An 18,645-nucleotide genomic window follows, 5' to 3' on the forward strand; every position below is an offset into this window, starting at 1 on the left:
AATAACGCCGTGCAGGTAATATCGCATTATTTAGAAAAGAGTTGAGAAAATTAGATGACAACGTACCTGTTTTGAAGAAACTTCGTCCGTAATCGTTGGCTGCCGCGTTAGGTGTGCGCATATTTTGTCATATTCTGTTTTTGCACACATGTGTTTTGATGTATGTGAGACAGCGTTTAAGACTTCAAATTTTGAAAGTTTATTGACATAATCTATGTCAACAACACAAAGCAATCCTAAACTTTCGGCCGACGGATTTGAAATGATCTATAGATACTATTGATAATTTCTGGAGATTGCAATATTATCGATAGTCGCGTATGTGATCGATAACGCGAGACACTTGTGTGTAGAAAATCGTGGAACTCATGTATAGAAAATCAAAGCGTCTACTTTCTGTGCTTTTAATCTGACANCGCTTTTACAGTACGATGAGTACGACACGCGTGGTTTTCTGCACTTGAGTATGTAATAATTTATATTGTTTGATTAAAAAATGTTTTTGTCTTTCACGATGATTATTTTAGTCACCCACAACTGCATCACATTTTTTCAAAGAATTTTGCAAATGCTTATGTGATACGCGCTGTATGTACATTCTGCTTATACATCACGTACCCTTTTTTATTCTGATGACTACACAATTAACTGTGATCGAGTGATATTTATCAAAGGTTAAAAGAAGAAATGACTGAAAGAATCTTTTTCACATGGTTACTTCTACATCGTTGTAGTTATTTTTGTCGTTTATTACAACCACGATAATTATCACAAATGAACTAAATCTATATGTTTGTCTTGACGGGAATTGTTTTATTTATTTACTCAATTAAGGAAACTAGTTCAAGAAATAGAACTAAAACACAAAGATAATGAGAACNTATGTCTTCGAAAACAGTTGCTTCGCATGCGTTGTCTGTTGTTTTGCGAACGTAGGTATTTGAATTTATATTACAGGATCGTACACCGACTTTTTGCGTGTAAATCAGCGCTAAACAAAGATGTATTACCATATTCTTTCCAATAAAATGACGTAGAACATTATGACCCAGAAGTATAGCTTTGTTTACAAGAATATTTACAGCAAAAAGTTTTACATATCATCGTAAAAATTATTGTTACTATAAGTTGTTTGAAATCGGAATTTACAAAAGCATATGTAAACATATTATACTTATAATATAAAACGTCTTGTACATTATAAATACCATATATGATACTTCTTATATATTACATTAAGAATACGATTACACAGCAATGTGATTTTAACGTGACTTTTTCTAGATTAAAAAGGTATTTACTTTATTCGAGTAAGTCGGAAAATAGCAACATTTTTATTAGTTAATAAGAATAATGTTTAGCAGAATACAATACAGCGACATTTGTTCTATAATGCAAAACTGAATGTTGGACCATTCTAGTGTATCATTATAGCACAAAGAAAAATTTCAGTTCCGGACTTATGTTTTATTACTTTGTCGGGAGACAAGATTTCTCTATATATTTTTATTCTTTCTCTCGCGGAGACAATAACTTTAAAGTGACCAACCGTTACCAACACATTACACGGAGACACTAAATCTATTAACAAGCAGAAATACAACTTTCACTGTATATTTTTCTTTGATGTCAATCTTTCACCTGTACATTGCTAAAATTGTATTCTTCTTAACCATTATAAAACCACACACAATGAGTTAAGTTAGTTGGGATAACAATTTAACTTATGTGAGTGCGGTTTCCGCTTACTTAAAAAATGTTGCATTTACTAATTAGGTGTAGAAACCTACAGTACAATAGTACTTCTCTCAGTTTTTTCCAGATTTATTAGTTGCTTGATATTTGCTTATTACGCTTAGTAATGTGTCTTTCTATTTATCGCGAAGTTGAAAATGAAATACGTTATTCACACAGCACACATAAAACTCATATAAACTATAAACAAAAAGGAATACATAGAAGTAATTCATGTCGCTCTGTCTGATTATGTACCATTATTTCGTATTAAAAATCAAAGTAAAACAGTAAAAATATTCTTCATATTTCATCGTTTAATTCCGATGTATCTAAATGATCATGACAGTCACTTGTTCAATCAAAGTACCCTTTGTAAAACATAACTAAACACATCTTCGTAGCAAGTTTTGCGTACGGATTTTCGCTGTGTGCGATAGTTTCTACGTTTTGTTTTGCTATATCCGTCATCCTACTTAACCTAAATGTTATACCTACTAACACGGCGTATAATTTTCTCTTTCGCATAGCCGCTTTCAAGTGTTTCATTGTGGGTGGTGTTGTCGTGCAGTTGAGCGCCTTCATTGTGTCCGTCAAAGTCTCCAAATATTGTTGTAACAGTTCCTCGTCGTGATCATGTATCACGGCAGTTTCCGATGAAGTGTTTAAGAAGTGATGCAAGTCAATAGCAGGCGATGAATAGGTGGCCATTTGATACTGTTGCTGCACAGTGTTTCAAAAACGTTTAATTTTTATTGTTACTTTTACACTTACGCAAACTTTATTAAGACAATCTTTGTTTTATGTGACGGAAAATTAAATTACCAGTAAAAGAGGTAGACTGCTGTTGTCAGGAAAGAGTAAGTTACTAGTGGAAAAGTCTCCATTATTTAGAACACAAAATTCTTCGGGTTCGTAACTAAACAGCTCGATGATTTGTTCTATATTGTGAAGGTTATTAAGTACGCTTTCTATTTTAGCCGCGATTACCGGATAAATCTTATGCATAACATCACATGCTGTTTTCAAAGCGTATTGAAATATTTCCAATCTATTTTTGCATAAAGGTTGTGTCAAAAATTTGTCGCTTCTGCATGACTCTACTAACTCAGGATCCTTAAGGTTAAAAAAACAAACATTCGGGAGGTTTTCGATTATTTTCTACTACATATTACTGTACATTATAAATGTCAATGTAAAAACACATGGTGTTCACATGATTTTTTTTCGAATTGTTACCTGTTCATGTAAAGCCACCGAGGCTGCGTGTAATTTGGCCATAAGTTTTATTGCTTTGGTACAGTCAGCCGAATTCAAACCTTTTTCGAAAGATTTCACTTGATATTCTTGTCTCGACAGATCCTTCAGAAAAAGAATTTGAAATTCTCCTGAATGATAGTAATATTCTGGGCCTATTTGTGATTGTAAGAGGTTTTCAATTTTCGGCAAAACAGTTTGCTCTATTTTTAATTCGTGTACAAATAAGTAGCACAAAGATTCATCACAAAAGACTTTTGCCAGGAGACCTGCCATAACGGAGCCGGAATCTGAGGTACGTGCAGCATAGCATACTGTAACGTACAGTTTAAGTTCATTGACGTAAAACCAATTTAGTTTTTTTGTTTCAGTTTCGTTTCTTGTCATATCAATATCAAGTCGAGTAGAAACTCTTTTGTGATCAAGAATTCTTTTCATAAAATGTTGCGTGATCGATTCGCAAGTGGTCGGTGTGTTCATTTTGTCCGTTGAATGATTAATCTATATAATTCGTGATAATAACATAATCGTTATATAAAAAGTATATTTTATCTCGATCTGGCGAAAATAACACCGTACAGGTAATTTTGCATTAATTTGCGAAGAGTTCATTTATTTAGATGAACACTCTTACCTGTTTTAAGGAAACTGTCGTCCGTAACCGTCGGCTGTCGCGTTAGGTGTGCGTAAGTTGTGTCTTGTTTATGTATAGAGGTGGTTTGATCTATGTCAGTCAGCGTTTATGACCACAAATTTTGAAAGTTTCTTGACACAATCCGTCCCGATACAACACGGAGCAATCGATAAATTTCGGTTGACGAATACGATCTATACTACTTACTGTCGATAATTTCTAAAGACACCAATATTATCTATAGTCGCGTCTATAATTTTTGAAAACACGAGACAACATCGTGTGTTGAAAATCGTGACTCGACTCGTTTATATACATATATAACTCCTGTGTTTTTATTTTCGCAGCTGTTTTCATGTTGCGATGTGTGTTTCATGACACGAGTTGTTTTACGCACTTGCATATATAATAATTTTCATTGCTCGATTACACGATGGTTTTATCTACGCTGCTTAATTTTGTTGACCATAACTGAATCATATATTTTCAAAGCATTTTGGAAATGCTCATGTGATACGCGTTGTATAATTTGCTCACGTATCAAATTTTCTTCATTATTCTGGAAACTCCATTTACAGAAATCAGAAGACTCAAGTGATATTTCTCACAGTTTACAGGAATAAATGACTGAAAGAATTGTTTGCAGAATTTTTTTCACATCATTATTGTAGTTATGTCGTTTATTGAAACTGCAATAAGTATCACATAAGAGCTAAATTTATTTGTTTGTCTACTTTGATAAGAATTGTTTTATCTATTTATTCAATTTGGGAAACTATTTTAAAAAATAAGATTCAAACACACAGATAATGAGAACGTATCTGTTCGAAAACAGTTGTTTCGCATGCGTTGTCTGTTGTTTTGCGTACGTAGGTATTTGAATTTATATTGCAGGATCGTACACTGACTTTTCGCGTGTAAGTCAACGATAGACAAAGATGTATTACCATATTCTTTTACATAAAATGATGTAGCAAATTATGACTCAGAAGTATAGCTTTGTTTACAATAATATTTACAGCAAAAAGTTTTACATATCATCATAAAAATTATTGTTACCAAGAGTCGTTCGAAAGCAGAACTTACAAAAGCATGTGTAAACATATTATACAATATAAAACGTTTTATAAAATATAACTAACATATATAATACGTATTATATATTACATTATTAATACGATTACACAGCATAAAACAAAATGTGATTTTTTACAGATTGTTAAAAACATTAATACACTTTATTCAAGTAAGTCAGAAAATAGCAACATTTTTATTAGGTAGTAAGGAAAGGTTTAGAAGAATGCAATACAGCGACATTCATACAATTATGCAAATATGAATGTGGCACCATTATTTTGTATCATTATAGCACAAAGAAAAATTTCAGTTCCGGACCTCTGTTTTGTTACTGTATCGGGAGTCAAGATTTCTCTATTTTTACTATTATCTCTCACTGTTTTTCATACTTCAGTGTGGTGAACTATTTTATAACTGTTAATACTTATAATTTCACGGAGAAAATAACTTTAAAGAGACCAACCTTTATCAATCGTTTACGAAAACAATAAATATAGTAACACATAGAAATACAAATTTTACTGTACATTTTTCTTTCTTGTCAATCTTTCAACAGTACCTTGCTAAAATTGTATACTTCTAAACCATTATAAAACCACACGTAATAACTTAAATTGTGGCATAACAATTTAACTTCTGTGATTGCGGTTCTCGCTTACATACAAAATGTTGAATTTATATATTTCCTTTTAGAAACCTAATAGTTACTAATGGTAGTAACTATTACCTAATAGTTACTAATGGTTTTTTTCTCGATCTTGTTTTATATTTATTAGTTGCTTGATAGTTTCTTGTTACGCTTAGTAATGTGTCTTTTTATTTATCGCGACTACGAACATGAAATACATTATACGCGCACAACACACATCAAAATCATATGTATAAACTGTAAAAAACAATACATAGAATAAATCTTCCCTAAAATAATTAATACTTCCCTAAAGTAGTACTTTTTTTCAACCTTACTATTTTTTTCATACTTGTTACGCTTGGTATTGTGTCTTTCTATTTATCACAAATGCGAATATGAGATACATTATAACACCACACATATGAATCGTGTATATAAGTTTTAAAAAGAATACATAGAATTACTCTATGTATTCTTTGCTTTCTTACTCTGTTTCTTTCCTTATATGCCGTTGTTCTGTATTAAAAATTAACGTATAAAAAAGTAAACTATCATTCTTTATATTTCAACGTTTGTGTCCGAAGAATTTTAATTAATTACAAAGGTCATTTGTATACTCGAAGTATCCTTTGGCAAACATAGTTACACACATCTTCTTTGCAAGTTTCTTCCACAGAATTTTGTCGTGATCACTATGTACTGTGTTTTCTTTTACTTTATCCATCATCACACTTAACCTAAATGTCATACCCGCAAACACGGCGTATAGGCCTCTCTTTTGCATAGCCTCTTTCAACTGTTTCATCGTGGGTGGTTTGGTTGTGCACTTCAGCTCTTCCATTGTGTCCGTCAAAATACCCAAATATATTTTTAACAGGATGTCGTCGTTATTATATATCACGGCAGTTTCCGGGGAGGTGTTCAAGAAGTGATGCAAGTCAATAGCAAGCGATGAATAGGTTGCCATTTGATAATGTTGCTGCAAAGTGTTTCAAAAACGTTTACTTTTTACACACTTTCGCAAACTTTATTAAGACAATCTTTGTTTTATGTGACAAAAAAGAACATTACCAGTACGAGAGGCCATCCTTGGATTTCATGAAAAAGTATATTATTAATGGAAAAGTCTCCATTATTTAGCACACAAAATTCTTCTGGTTCGTAAGTGAACAACTCGATGATTTGTCTCATAGTGTAAATGTTACGGACTGTCATATTCATTTTGATCGCGATTAGCGGATATGACTTCTTTATAACAGCAATTGCTTTTCTCATANTTGTGTGAAATACCTGCATCAAATGGTCGCAATTTTTACCTGTCACAATTTTCTTGATGTTGCAATTTTCTATTAACTGAGGGCTCTTAAACATANAAAAAACGTTTCTGCATTGNTTTGATTATTTTGTAAAAAATATATACATTACTATATATTACAAACATCAGATATCAACACATGTTGTCTTACTGATTTTCTTCCGATAATTGTTACCTGTTCATGTAAAGCCACCGAAGCTGCGTGTACTTTGGCCATAAGTTCTATTGCCTCGATGCAGTANTTAAAATTCAAACCTTTATCGAAAGGTTTCACTTGGTATCCTATATGCAACAGATTCTCGAGAAAAAGAATTCTAAAGTTCTTTGTGAAGAAGTACAATTCTGGTCCTATTTTTGATTTCAATAGNGTCTCGATCTTTGNCACAACATTTTTCTGTATGTGATACTCATATGTAAATAAGTCGTCCAAAAGGTTTTGAGAACACGTATTATTCTCAAGGAAGATTTTTGCCACCAAAAGTGTCAATCTGAGATTGGGAATNGAGTTGGAAGTGAAACTAGAATCGGAAGTGTCTTTAGTGTGGTACACTTTAACGAACACTTCGATTTTATCGATGAGAAACCAAGTTATTTTCACTTTGTCTTCNACTTTGTGTCTATCCNAATCGATTTTGATTCGAATAGAAAACTTTTCTTTTCTAGGAAAATTATTAGGAAAATTTTCAATAATTACTAGTTTAAAAAAATGTTGCATGATGTCTTCCATTGTAATTGGATGCGATGTGCAGAATGCCTTGCATAGATTGTCCATTTCGTTTGTTGAATGGTAAATCTATGTAATTCATGATAACATANTCNTCATATAAAAAGTACATCTACTTATATCGAAAATAACGCCGTGCAGGTAATATCGCATTATTTAGAAAAGAGTTGAGAAAATTAGATGACAACGTACCTGTTTTGAAGAAACTTCGTCCGTAATCGTTGGCTGCCGCGTTAGGTGTGCGCATATTTTGTCATATTCTGTTTTTGCACACATGTGTTTTGATGTATGTGAGTCAGCGTTTACGACTTCAAATTTTGAAAGTTTATTGACATCATCTATGTCAACAACACAGAGCTATCGGAAACTTTCGGCCGACCGATTTGAAATGATCTATAGATACTATTGATAATTTCTTGAGATTGCAATATTATCGATAGTCACGTATGTGATCGATAACGCGAGACATTTGAGTGTAGAAAATCGTGAAACTCATGTATAGAAAATCAAAGCGTCTACTTTCTGTGCTTTTAATCTGACACCGCTTTTACAGTACGATGAGTACGACACGCGTGGTTTTCTGCACTTGAGTATGTAATAATTTATATTGTTTGATTAAGAAATGTTTTTTTTTTCCACGATGATTATTTTAGTCAACCACAACTGCATCACATTTTCTCAAAGCATTTTACAAATGCTCGTGTGATATGCGCTGTATGTACAATCTGCTTATACATCACATACCCTTTTTTATTCTGATGACTACACAATTAACTGTGATCGAGTGATATTTATCAAAGGTTAAATTAAGAAATGACTGAAGGAATGTTTTTCACATGGTTTATTTTACATCGTTGTAGTTATTTTAGTCGTTTCTTACAACCGCAATAATTATCACAAATGAACTAAATTTATATGTTTGTCTTGATAGGAATTGTTTTATTTATTTACTCAATTAAGGAAACTAGTTCAAGAAATAGAACTAAAACACAAAGATAATGAGAACATATGTCTTCGAAAACAGTTGTTTTGCATGTTGTCTGTTGTTTTGCGTACGTAGGTATTTGAATTTATATTACAGGATCGTACACCGACTTTTTGCGTGTAAATCAGCGCTAAACAAAGATGTATTACCATATTCTTTCCAATAAAATGACGTAGAAAATTATGACCCAGAAGTATAGCTTTGTTTACAATAATATTTACAGCAAAAAGTTTTACATATCATCATAAAAATTATTGTTACCATAAGTCGTTCGAAAGCAGAACTTACAAAAGCATGTGTAAACATATTATACAATATAAAACGTTTTATAAAATATAACTAACATATATAATACGTATTACATTTTTAATACGATTACACAGCATAAAACACAATGTGATTTTTTATAGAGTGATAAAAACGTATATATACTTTATTCGAGTAAGTCAGAAAATAGCAACATTTTTATTAGGTAGTAAGGAAAGGTTTAGTAGAATGCAATACAGCGACATTCATACAATTATGCAAAAATGAATGTGGCACCATTATTTTGTATCATTATAGCACAAAGAAAAATTTCAGTTTCGGACCTCTGTTTTGTTACTGTATCGGGAATCAAGATTTCTCTATTTTTACCATTTTCTCTCACTGTTTTTCATACTTCAGTGTGGTGAACTATGTTATAACTTTTAATACTTATAATTTCGCGGAGAAAATAACTTTACAGAGACCAACCTTTATCAACCCTTTACGAAAACAATAAATATATTACCAAATAGAAATACAAATTTTACTGTACATTTTTCTTTCATGTCAATCTTTCAACAGTACCTTGCTAAAATTGTATACTTCTAAACCATTATAACACCACACGTAATAACTTAAATTGTGGCGTTACAATTTAACTTATGTGATTGCGGTTCTCGCTTACATAAAAAATGTTGAATTTATATATTTACTTTTAGAAACCTAAATAAGTTAATAATGGTTGTTTTCCGGATCTTTTTTTAGATTTCTTAGTTGCTTGATATTTTCTCGTTACGCTTAGTAATGTGTCTTTCTATTTATCGCGACTACGAACATGAAATACATTATACGCGCACAACACACACCAAAATCATATATATAAACTGTAGAAAACAATACATAGAATTAACCCATACTGCTCTCTTTGATTATGTGCCACTATTTGATATTAAAAATCAAAGTAAAAAAATATACAATATCATTCTTCATTTTTCATCGCTTTCACCCGGTATATCTAATTGATCATGAAAGTCATTTGTAGAATCAAAGTACCCTCTGTAAAACATAACTACACACATCTTCGTTGCAAGTTTTTCGTACGGATTGCCGCTGTGTTCAATTATTTCAGTGTTTTCTGTTACTATTTCCGGCATCATACTTAACCTAAATGTCATACCTGCAAACACGGCGTATAATTTTCTCTTTCGCATAGCCGCTTTCAACTGTCCCATCGTGGGTGGTTTTGTTGTGCAATTCAGCTGTTCCATTGTGTCCGTCAAAATCTTCAAATATTGTTGTAACAGTTCCTCGTCGTGATCATGTATCACGGCAGTTTCCGGTGAAGTGTTTAAGAAGTGATGCAAGTCAATAGCAGGCGATGAATAGGTGGCCATTTGATAATGTTGCTGCAAAGTGTTTCAAAAACGTTTAATTTTTAATGCTACTTTTACACTTACGCAAACTTTAGTAAGACAATCTTTGTTTTATGTGACGGAAAAGTACATTACCAGTAAAAGAGGTAGACTGCTGTTGTCAGGAAAGAGTAAGTTACTAATGGAAAAGTCTCCATTATTCAGAACACAAAATTCTTCGTGTTCGTAACTGAACGATTCGATGATTTGTTGTATAGTGTAAAGGTTATTAAGTACGCTTTCTATTTTATTCGCGACTTCCGGATAAATCTTACGCATAATATCAAGAGTCTTTCTCATAGCAAAGTCAAATGTTGGCATTATATGTTTGCATTGATCTGGTATCACAAGTCTGTCGATTTTGAATGACTCTATTAACTCAGGATCCTTAAGGATAAAAAACAAACATTTAAGAGGTTTTCGATTATTTTCTACTACATACATTACTGTACATTACAAAGGTCAGGTAAAAATACATGGTGTTCACATGATATATATTTTCTTTCGATTATCGTTACCTGTTCATGTAAAGCCACCGAGGCTGCATGAAATTTGGCCATAAGTTTTATTGCTTCCGTACAGTCATTCAAATTCAAACCTCTTTCGAAAGATTTCACTTGATATTTTTGTCTCAACAGATCTTTCAAAAAGAGGATTTGAAATTCTGTTGAATAATTGTACAATTCTGGGCCTATTTTTGATTGCAACAAAGTCTCGATCTTTGGCAAAACATTCAGCTGCATTTGTAATTTGTATAAAAATAAGTCTCTCAAAGAGTTATCAGAAAAGACTTTCGCCAAGAGACCTGCCATAACGGAGCCAGAATCGGAATCAGATTCGCTGGTACTTGCAGCATAGTATATTGTAACGTACAGTTTAAGTTCAGTCATGAAAGTCCAACTCATTTTGTCTTTGTTTTCAGTTTCGTTTTTTGTTGTATCAATATCGAGTCGAGCAGAAATCTCTTCATCATCAAGAATTGATTTTAAAAAATGTGTGGTCAGTTTGCATGTGGTCGATATGTCCATTTTGTTCGTTGAATGATTAATCTATATAATTCGTGATAACATAATTGTTATATAAAAAGTATACCTTAGCTCGATCTGGCAAGAATAACGCCGTGCAGGTAATTTTGCATTATTGTGCGATTAGTGTAAAAATTTAGATAAACACTTTTACCTGTTCTTTGAAAAATGTCGTCCAAAACCGCCGGCTGTCGCGGTAGATGTGCGCAAATTCGTTGTGTTCTGTTTATGCACAGAAGTGTTTTGATCCATGTCAGTCAGCGTTTATGACCTCAAATTTTTAAAGTTTATTGACACAATCTGTGCCGACACAACACAGAGCAATCGATAAATTTCGGTTGAAAGATTCGAGACGATCAATAGTTTACTATCGATAATTCCTGGAAATAGCAGTATTATCGATAGTCGCGTATGTGATCGATAACGCGGGAAAATAGTGTGTAGAAAATAGTGAATGAATGCGTTTTATTACTGCGCTTTTAATATGACAGCGCTTTTACAGTATGATATGTTTTACGACACGAGTGGTTTTACGCTCTCGAGTATGTAAAAACTTACATTGTTTGATTAACAAATGTTTCAATTTTCCACGTTGATTATTTAAGTCGACCACAACTGCATCACATTTTCTCAAAGCATTTTGCAAATGCTCATGTGATACGCGCTGTACATTCTGCTTATACATCACATACTCTTTTTTATTCTGATGTCTACACAATTAACTGTGATCGAGTGATATTTATCAAAGGTTAAAAGAAGAAATGACTAAAGGAATCTTTTTCAGATGGTTTATTCTGCATCGTTGTAGTTATTTTTGTCGTTTATTGAAGCCGCGATAATTATCACAAATGAACTAAATCTATATGTTCGTCTTGATAGGAATTGTTTTATTTATTTACTCAAGTAGGGAAACTAGTTCAAGAAATAAGACTAAAACACAAAGATAATGAGAACGTATGTCTTCGAAAACAGTTGGTTCGCATGCGTTGTCTGTTGTTTTGCGTGCGTAGGTATTTGAATTTATATTGCAGGATCGTACACCGACTTTTTGTGTGTAACTCAGCGCTAAACACAGATGTATTACCATATTCTTTCCAGTAAAATGACGTAGAAAATTATGACCCAGAAGTATAACTGTTTTTACTATAATATGTACAACAAAAAGTTTTACATATCATCATAAAAATTATTGTAAGCATAATTTGTCCGAAATCGGAATGTACAAAATCATATGTAAACATATTATACTTATAATATAAAACGTCTTGTACAGTATAAATAACATATATGATACGTATTATACATATATTACATTAAGAATACGATTACACAGCAATTTGATTTTAAAGTGATTTTTTATAGAGTAAAGAAGTATTTACTTTATTCGAGTAAGTCGGAAAATAGCAACATTTTTATTAGTTAATAAGAATAATGTTTAGAAGAATACAATACAGCGACATTCATTCTATAATGCAAAACTGAATGTGGGACCATTCTAGTGTATCATTACAGCACGAAGAAACATTTCAGTTCCGGACGTATGTTTTGTTACTTTGTCGGGAGACAAGATTTCTCTATATATTTTTATTCTTTCTCTCGCGGAGAAAATAACTTTAGGGGGACCAACCGTTACTAACACATTACACGGAGACACTAAATATCTTAACAAACAGAAATACAACTTTCACTGTATATTTTTCTTTGATGTCAATCTTCCACCTGTACATTGCTAAAATTGTATTTTTCTTAACCGTTATAAAACCACACGCAATAAGTTAAATTGAGATAACAATTTAACTTATGTGAGTGCGGTTCCTGCTTACCTAAAAAATGTTGCATTTACTAATTAGGTGCAGAAAACTACAGCACAATAGTACTTCTCTCATCTTTTTCCAGATTTATTAGTTGCTTGATATTTTCTTGTTACGCTTAGTAATGTGTCTTTCTATTTATCGCGACTACGAACATGAAATACATTATTCACACAGCACACATAAAACTCATATAAACTATAAAAAAAAAGGAATACATAGAAGTAATCCATGGTTATCTGTCTCATTATGTACCATTATTTCGTATTAAACATCGAAGTAAAATAGTGAAAATATTTTTCATATTTCATCGCTTAATTCCGATGTATCTAAATGATCATGACAGTCACTTGTTCAAAGTACCCTCTGTGAAACATAGCTAAACACATCTTTTTAGCAAGTTTTGCGTACGGATTATCGCTGTGTGCAATAGTTTCTGCGTTTTGTTTTGCTATATCCGTCATCCTACTTAACCTAAATGTTATACCTACTAACACGGCGTATAATTTTCTCTTTCGCATAGCCGCTTTCAACTGTTTCATTGTGGGTGGTGTTGTCGTGCAGTTGAGCGCCTTCATTGTGTCCGTCAAAGTCTCCAAATATTGTTGTAACAGTTCCTCGTCGTGATCATGTATCACGGCAGTTTCCGGTGAAGTGTTTAAGAAGTGATGCAAGTCAATAGCAGGCGATGAATAGGTGGCCATTTGATAATGTTGCTGCACAGTGTTTCAAAAACGTTTACTTTTTAATGCTACTTTCACACTTACGCGAACTTTATTAAGACAATCTTTGTTTTATGTGACGAAAAATTAAATTACCAGTAAAAGAGGTAGACTGCTGTTGTCAGGAAAGAGTAAGTTACTAGTGGAAAAGTCTCCATTATTTAGAACACAAAATTCTTCGGGTTCGTAACTAAACAGCTCGATGATTTGATCTATATTGTGAAGGTTATTAAGTACGCTTTCTATTTTAGCCGCGATTACCGGATAAATCTGTTCCATAACATCACTTGCTATCATCAAAGCGTATTGAAATATTTGCAATCTATTTTTGCATAAAGGTTGTGTCAAAAATTTGTCGCTTCTGCATGACTTTACTAACTCAGGATCCTTAAGGTTAAAAAAACAAACATTCGTGAGGTTTTCGATTATTTTCTACTACATATTACTGTACATTATAGATGTCAAGTAAAAACACATGGTGTTCACGTGATTTTTTTTCGAATTGTTACCTGTTCATGTAAAGCCACCGAGGCTGCGTGTAATTTGGCCATAAGTTTTATTGCTTCGGTACAGTCAGTCAAATTCAAACCTTTTTTGAATGATTTTACTTGATATCCTTGTTTCAACAGATCCTTCAGAAAAAGAATTCTAAAGTTTCCTGAATGATAGTAATATTCTGGGCCTATTTGTGAGTCTAACAAAAACTCGATCTTCGGCAAAATCTTTTGCTGCATTTGTAATTCGTATATAAATAAAGGGCACAAAGATTTATCACAAAATACTTTTGCCAGGAGATCTGCCATACCGGAGCCGGAATCTGAAGTACGTGCAGCATAGCATACTGTAACGTACAGTTTAAGTTCACTGACGTGAAACCAATTTACTTTTTTTCTTTCAGTTTTGTTTCTTGTCATATCACTATCAAGTCGAGTAGAAACTCTTTTCTGATCAAGAATTGTTTTCATACAATGTTGCGTGATCGATTCGCAAGTGTTCGGTGTGTCCATTTTGTTCGTTGATTGATTAATCTATATAATTCGTGATAATGACATAATCGTTATATAAAAAGTATATTTTATCTCGATCTGGCGAAAATAACACCGTACAGGTAATTTTGCATTATTTTGCAAAGAGTTCAATTATTTAGATGAACACTCTTACCTGTTTTAAGGAAAATGTCGTCCGTAACCGTCGGCTGTCGCGTTAGGTGTGCGCAAGTTGTGTCTTGTTTATGCATAGAGGTGTTTCGATATATGTCAGTCAGCGTTTATGACCACAAATTTTGAAAGTTTATTGACACCATCCGTGCCGATAGAACACGGAGCAATCGATAAATTTCGGTTGACGAATGCGATCTATACTACTTACTGTCGATAATTTCTAAAGACAACAATATTATCTATAGTCGCGTCTGTAATTTTCGAAAACACGAGAAAACATCGTGTGTTGAAAATCGTGACTCGACTCGTTTATATACATATATAACTTGTGTATTTTTATTTTCGCAGCGATGCGAAATTTTATATTGCGATGTGTGTTTCACGACACGAGTGGTTTTACGCACTTGCATATATAATAATTTTCATTGCTCGATTACACGATGGTTTTATCTACGCTGCTTAATTTTGTTGATCATAACTGAATCATAATTTTTCAAAGCATTTTGCAAATGCTCATGTGATACGCGCTGTATAATTTGCTCACGTATCAAATTTCCTTTAGTATTCTGGAGACTCTATTTACAGAAATCAGAATGATCAAGTAATATTTCTCGAAGTTTATAGGAATAAATGACTGAAAGAATTGTTTGCAGAATTTTTTTCACGTCATTATTGTAGTTATTGTCGTTTATTGAAACTTCAGTACTTATCCCATAAGAGCTAAATTTATTTGTTTGTCTACTTTGATAAGAATTGTTTTGTCTATTTGTTCACTTTGGGAAACTATTTCAAGAAATAAGAGGAAAACAAAGATAATGAGAACGTATCTCTTCGAAAACAGTTGCTTCGCATGCATTGACTGTGGTTTGAGTATGTAGATATTTGAATTTATATTGCAGGATCGTACATCGACTTTTCGCGTCTAAGTCAACGCTAAACAAAAATGTATTACCATATTCTTTTAAATAAAATGATGTAGAAAATTATGACCCAGAAGTATAGCTTTGTTTACAATAATATTTACAGCAAAAAGTTTTACATATCATCATAAAAATTATTGTTACCATAAGTCGTTCGAAAGCAGAACTTACAAAAGCATGTGTAAACATATTATACAATATAAAACGTTTTATAAAATATAACTAACATATATAATACGTATTATATATTACATTATTAATACGATTACACAGCATAAAACAAAATGTGATTTTTTACAGATTGTTAAAAACATTAATACACTTTATTCAAGTAAGTCAGAAAATAACAACATTTTTATTAGGTAGTAAGGAAAGGTTTAGAAGAATGCAATACAGCGACATTCATACAATTATGCAAATATAAATGTGGCACCATTATTTTGTATCATTATAGCACAAAGAAAAATTTCAGTTCCTTACCTCTGTTTTGTTACTGTATCGGGAGTCAAGATTTCTCTATTTTTACTATTTTCTCTCACTGTTTTTTATACTTCAGTGTGATGAACTATATTATAACTGTTAATACTTATAATTTCGCTGAGAAAATAACTTTACAGAGACCAACCTTTATCAACCCTTTACGAAAACAATAAATATAGTAACAAATAGAAATACAAATTTTACTGTACATTTTTCTTTCATGTCAATCTTTCAACAGTACCTTGCTAAAATTGTATACTTCTAAACCATTATAACACCACACGTAATAGCTTAAATTGTAATATAACAATTTAACTTATGTGACAGCGGTTCTCGCTTACATACAAAATGTTGAATTCATATACTTACTTTTAGAAACCTAAAATAGTTACTAATGGTTGTTTTCAGGATCTTTTTTTAGATTTATTAGGTACTTGATATTTTCTCGTTACGCTTAGTAATGTGTCTTTCTATTTATCGCGACTACGAACGTGAAATACATTATACGCGCACAACACACATCAAAATCATATATATAAACTGTAAAAAACAACACATAAAATTAATCTATACCGCTCTCTTTGATTATGTGCTACTATTTGGTATTAAAAAGCAAAGTAAAAAAATATACAATGTCATTCTTCATTTTTCATCGCTTTAATCCGTTATATCTAATTGATCATGAGAGTCATTTGTAGAATCAAAGTACCCTCTGTAAAACATAACTAAACACATCTTCGTTGCAAGTTCTTCGTACGGATTGTCGCTGGGTTCAATCATTTCAGTGTTTTCTGTTACTATTTCCGGCATCATACTTAACCTAAATGTTATACCTGCAAACACGGCGTATAATTTTCTCTTTCGCATAGCCGCTTTCAACTGTCCCATCGTGGGTGGTTTTGTTGTGCAATTCAGCTCTTCCATTGTGTTCGTCAAAGTCTTCAAATATTGTTGTAACAGTTCCTCGTCGTGATCATGTATCACGGCAGTTTCCGGTGAAGTGTTTAAGAAGTGATGCAAGTCAATAGCAGGCGATGAATAGGTGGCCATTTGATAATGTTGCTGCAAAGTGTTTCAAAAACGTTTAATTTTTAATGCTACTTTTACACTTACGCAAACTTTAGTAAGACAATCTTTGTTTTATGTGACGGAAAAGTACATTACCAGTAAAAGAGGTAGACTGCTGTTGTCAGGAAAGAGTAAGTTACTAATGGAAAAGTCTCCATTATTCAGAACACAAAATTCCTCGGGTTCGTAACTGAACGATTCGATGATTTGTTGTATAGTGTAAAGGTTATTAAGTACGCTTTCTATTTTATTCGCGACTTCCGGATAAATCTTACGCATAATATCAAGAGTCTTTCTCATAGCAAAGTCAAATGTTGGCATTATATGTTTGCATTGATCTGGTATCACAAGTCTGACGATTTTGAATGACTCTACTAACTCAGAATCCTTAAGAATAAAAAATAAACATTTAAGAGGTTTTCGATTATTTTCTACTACATACATTACTGTACATTACAAAGGTCAGGTAAAAATACATGGTGTTCACATGATATATATTTTCTTTCGATTATCGTTACCTGTTCATGTAAAGCCACCGAGGCTGCATGAAATTTGGCCATAAGTTTTATTGCTTCCGTACAGTCATTCAAATTCAAACCTCTTTCGAAAGATTTCACTTGATATTTTTGTCTCAACAGATCTTTCAAAAAGAGGATTTGAAATTCTGTTGAATAATTGTACAATTCTGGGCCTATTTTTGATTGCAACAAAGTNTCGATCTTTGGCAAAACATTCAGCTGCATTTGTAATTCGTATAAAAATAAGTCTCTCAAAGAGTTATCAGAAAAGACTTTCGCCAAGAGACCTGCCATAACGGAGCCGGAATCGGAATCAGATTCGGTGGTACTTGCAGCATCATAGTATATTGTAACGTACAGTTTAAGTTCAGGTATGAAAACCCAACTCATTTTGTTTTTGTTTTCAGTTTCGTTTTTTGTTGTATCAATATCGAGTCGAGCAGAAATCTCTTCATCATCAAGAATTGATTTTAAAAAATGTGTGGTCAGTTTGCATGTGGTCGATATGTCCATTTTGTTCGTTGAATGATTAATCTATATAATTCGTGATAACATAATTGTTATATAAAAAGTATACCTTAGCTCGATCTGGCAAGAATAACGCCGTGCAGGTAATTTTGCATTATTGTGCGATTAGTGTAAAAATTTAGATAAACACTCTTACCTGTTCTTTGAAAAATGTCGTCCAAAACCGCCGGCTGTCGCGTTAGATGTGCGCAAATTCGTTGTGTTCTGTTTATGCACAGAGGTGGTTTGATCCATGTCAGTCAGCGTTTATGACCTCAAATTTTGAAAGTTTATTGACACAATCTGTGCCGACACAACACAGAGCAATCGATAAATTTCGATTGACCGATTCGAGACGATCAATAGTTTACTATCGATAATTCCTGGAAATAGCAATATTATCGATAGTCGCGTATGTG

The 18,645-nt window shown here is 32.6% G+C and overlaps 3 protein-coding genes across 4 annotated transcripts in view; 1 reads left to right on the plus strand and 2 right to left on the minus strand.

Moving 5' to 3' along the window:
- Positions 1-18,645, plus strand: part of LOC109856327 (ras-GEF domain-containing family member 1B) — a 64,599-nt gene that overhangs the window by 18,396 nt on the left and 27,558 nt on the right. The window lies entirely within an intron of this gene.
- LOC109856326 lies at positions 12,435-14,824 on the minus strand. 2 transcript variants are annotated; one of them, XM_020431455.1, is made up of 5 exons: positions 14,735-14,824; positions 14,083-14,601; positions 13,670-13,960; positions 13,339-13,567; positions 12,435-13,230 (listed from the first exon to the last, which is right to left on the minus strand). In XM_020431455.1, the coding sequence occupies exons 2-5, from the start codon at positions 14,578-14,580 to the stop codon at positions 13,181-13,183; spliced, it is 1,068 nt and encodes a 355-aa protein (XP_020287044.1). In that variant the 5' UTR covers positions 14,581-14,601; positions 14,735-14,824; the 3' UTR covers positions 12,435-13,180. The 2 variants fall into 2 exon arrangements, with proteins under 2 accessions (XP_020287044.1, XP_020287043.1); XM_020431454.1 differs by having other exon boundaries at positions 12,435-13,567.
- On the minus strand, positions 16,321-18,473 carry LOC109856324. The gene is made up of 4 exons (XM_020431452.1): positions 18,384-18,473; positions 17,720-18,253; positions 17,298-17,588; positions 16,321-17,195 (listed from the first exon to the last, which is right to left on the minus strand). Exons 2-4 carry the CDS (start codon positions 18,230-18,232, stop codon positions 16,791-16,793), a joined length of 1,209 nt encoding a protein of 402 aa, XP_020287041.1. The 5' UTR covers positions 18,233-18,253; positions 18,384-18,473; the 3' UTR covers positions 16,321-16,790.

This window comes from Pseudomyrmex gracilis, unplaced genomic scaffold, assembly GCF_002006095.1.
Source record: "Pseudomyrmex gracilis isolate BER0280 unplaced genomic scaffold, ASM200609v1 scaffold_114, whole genome shotgun sequence".
NCBI classification, from domain to species: Eukaryota; Metazoa; Arthropoda; class Insecta; order Hymenoptera; family Formicidae; genus Pseudomyrmex; species Pseudomyrmex gracilis.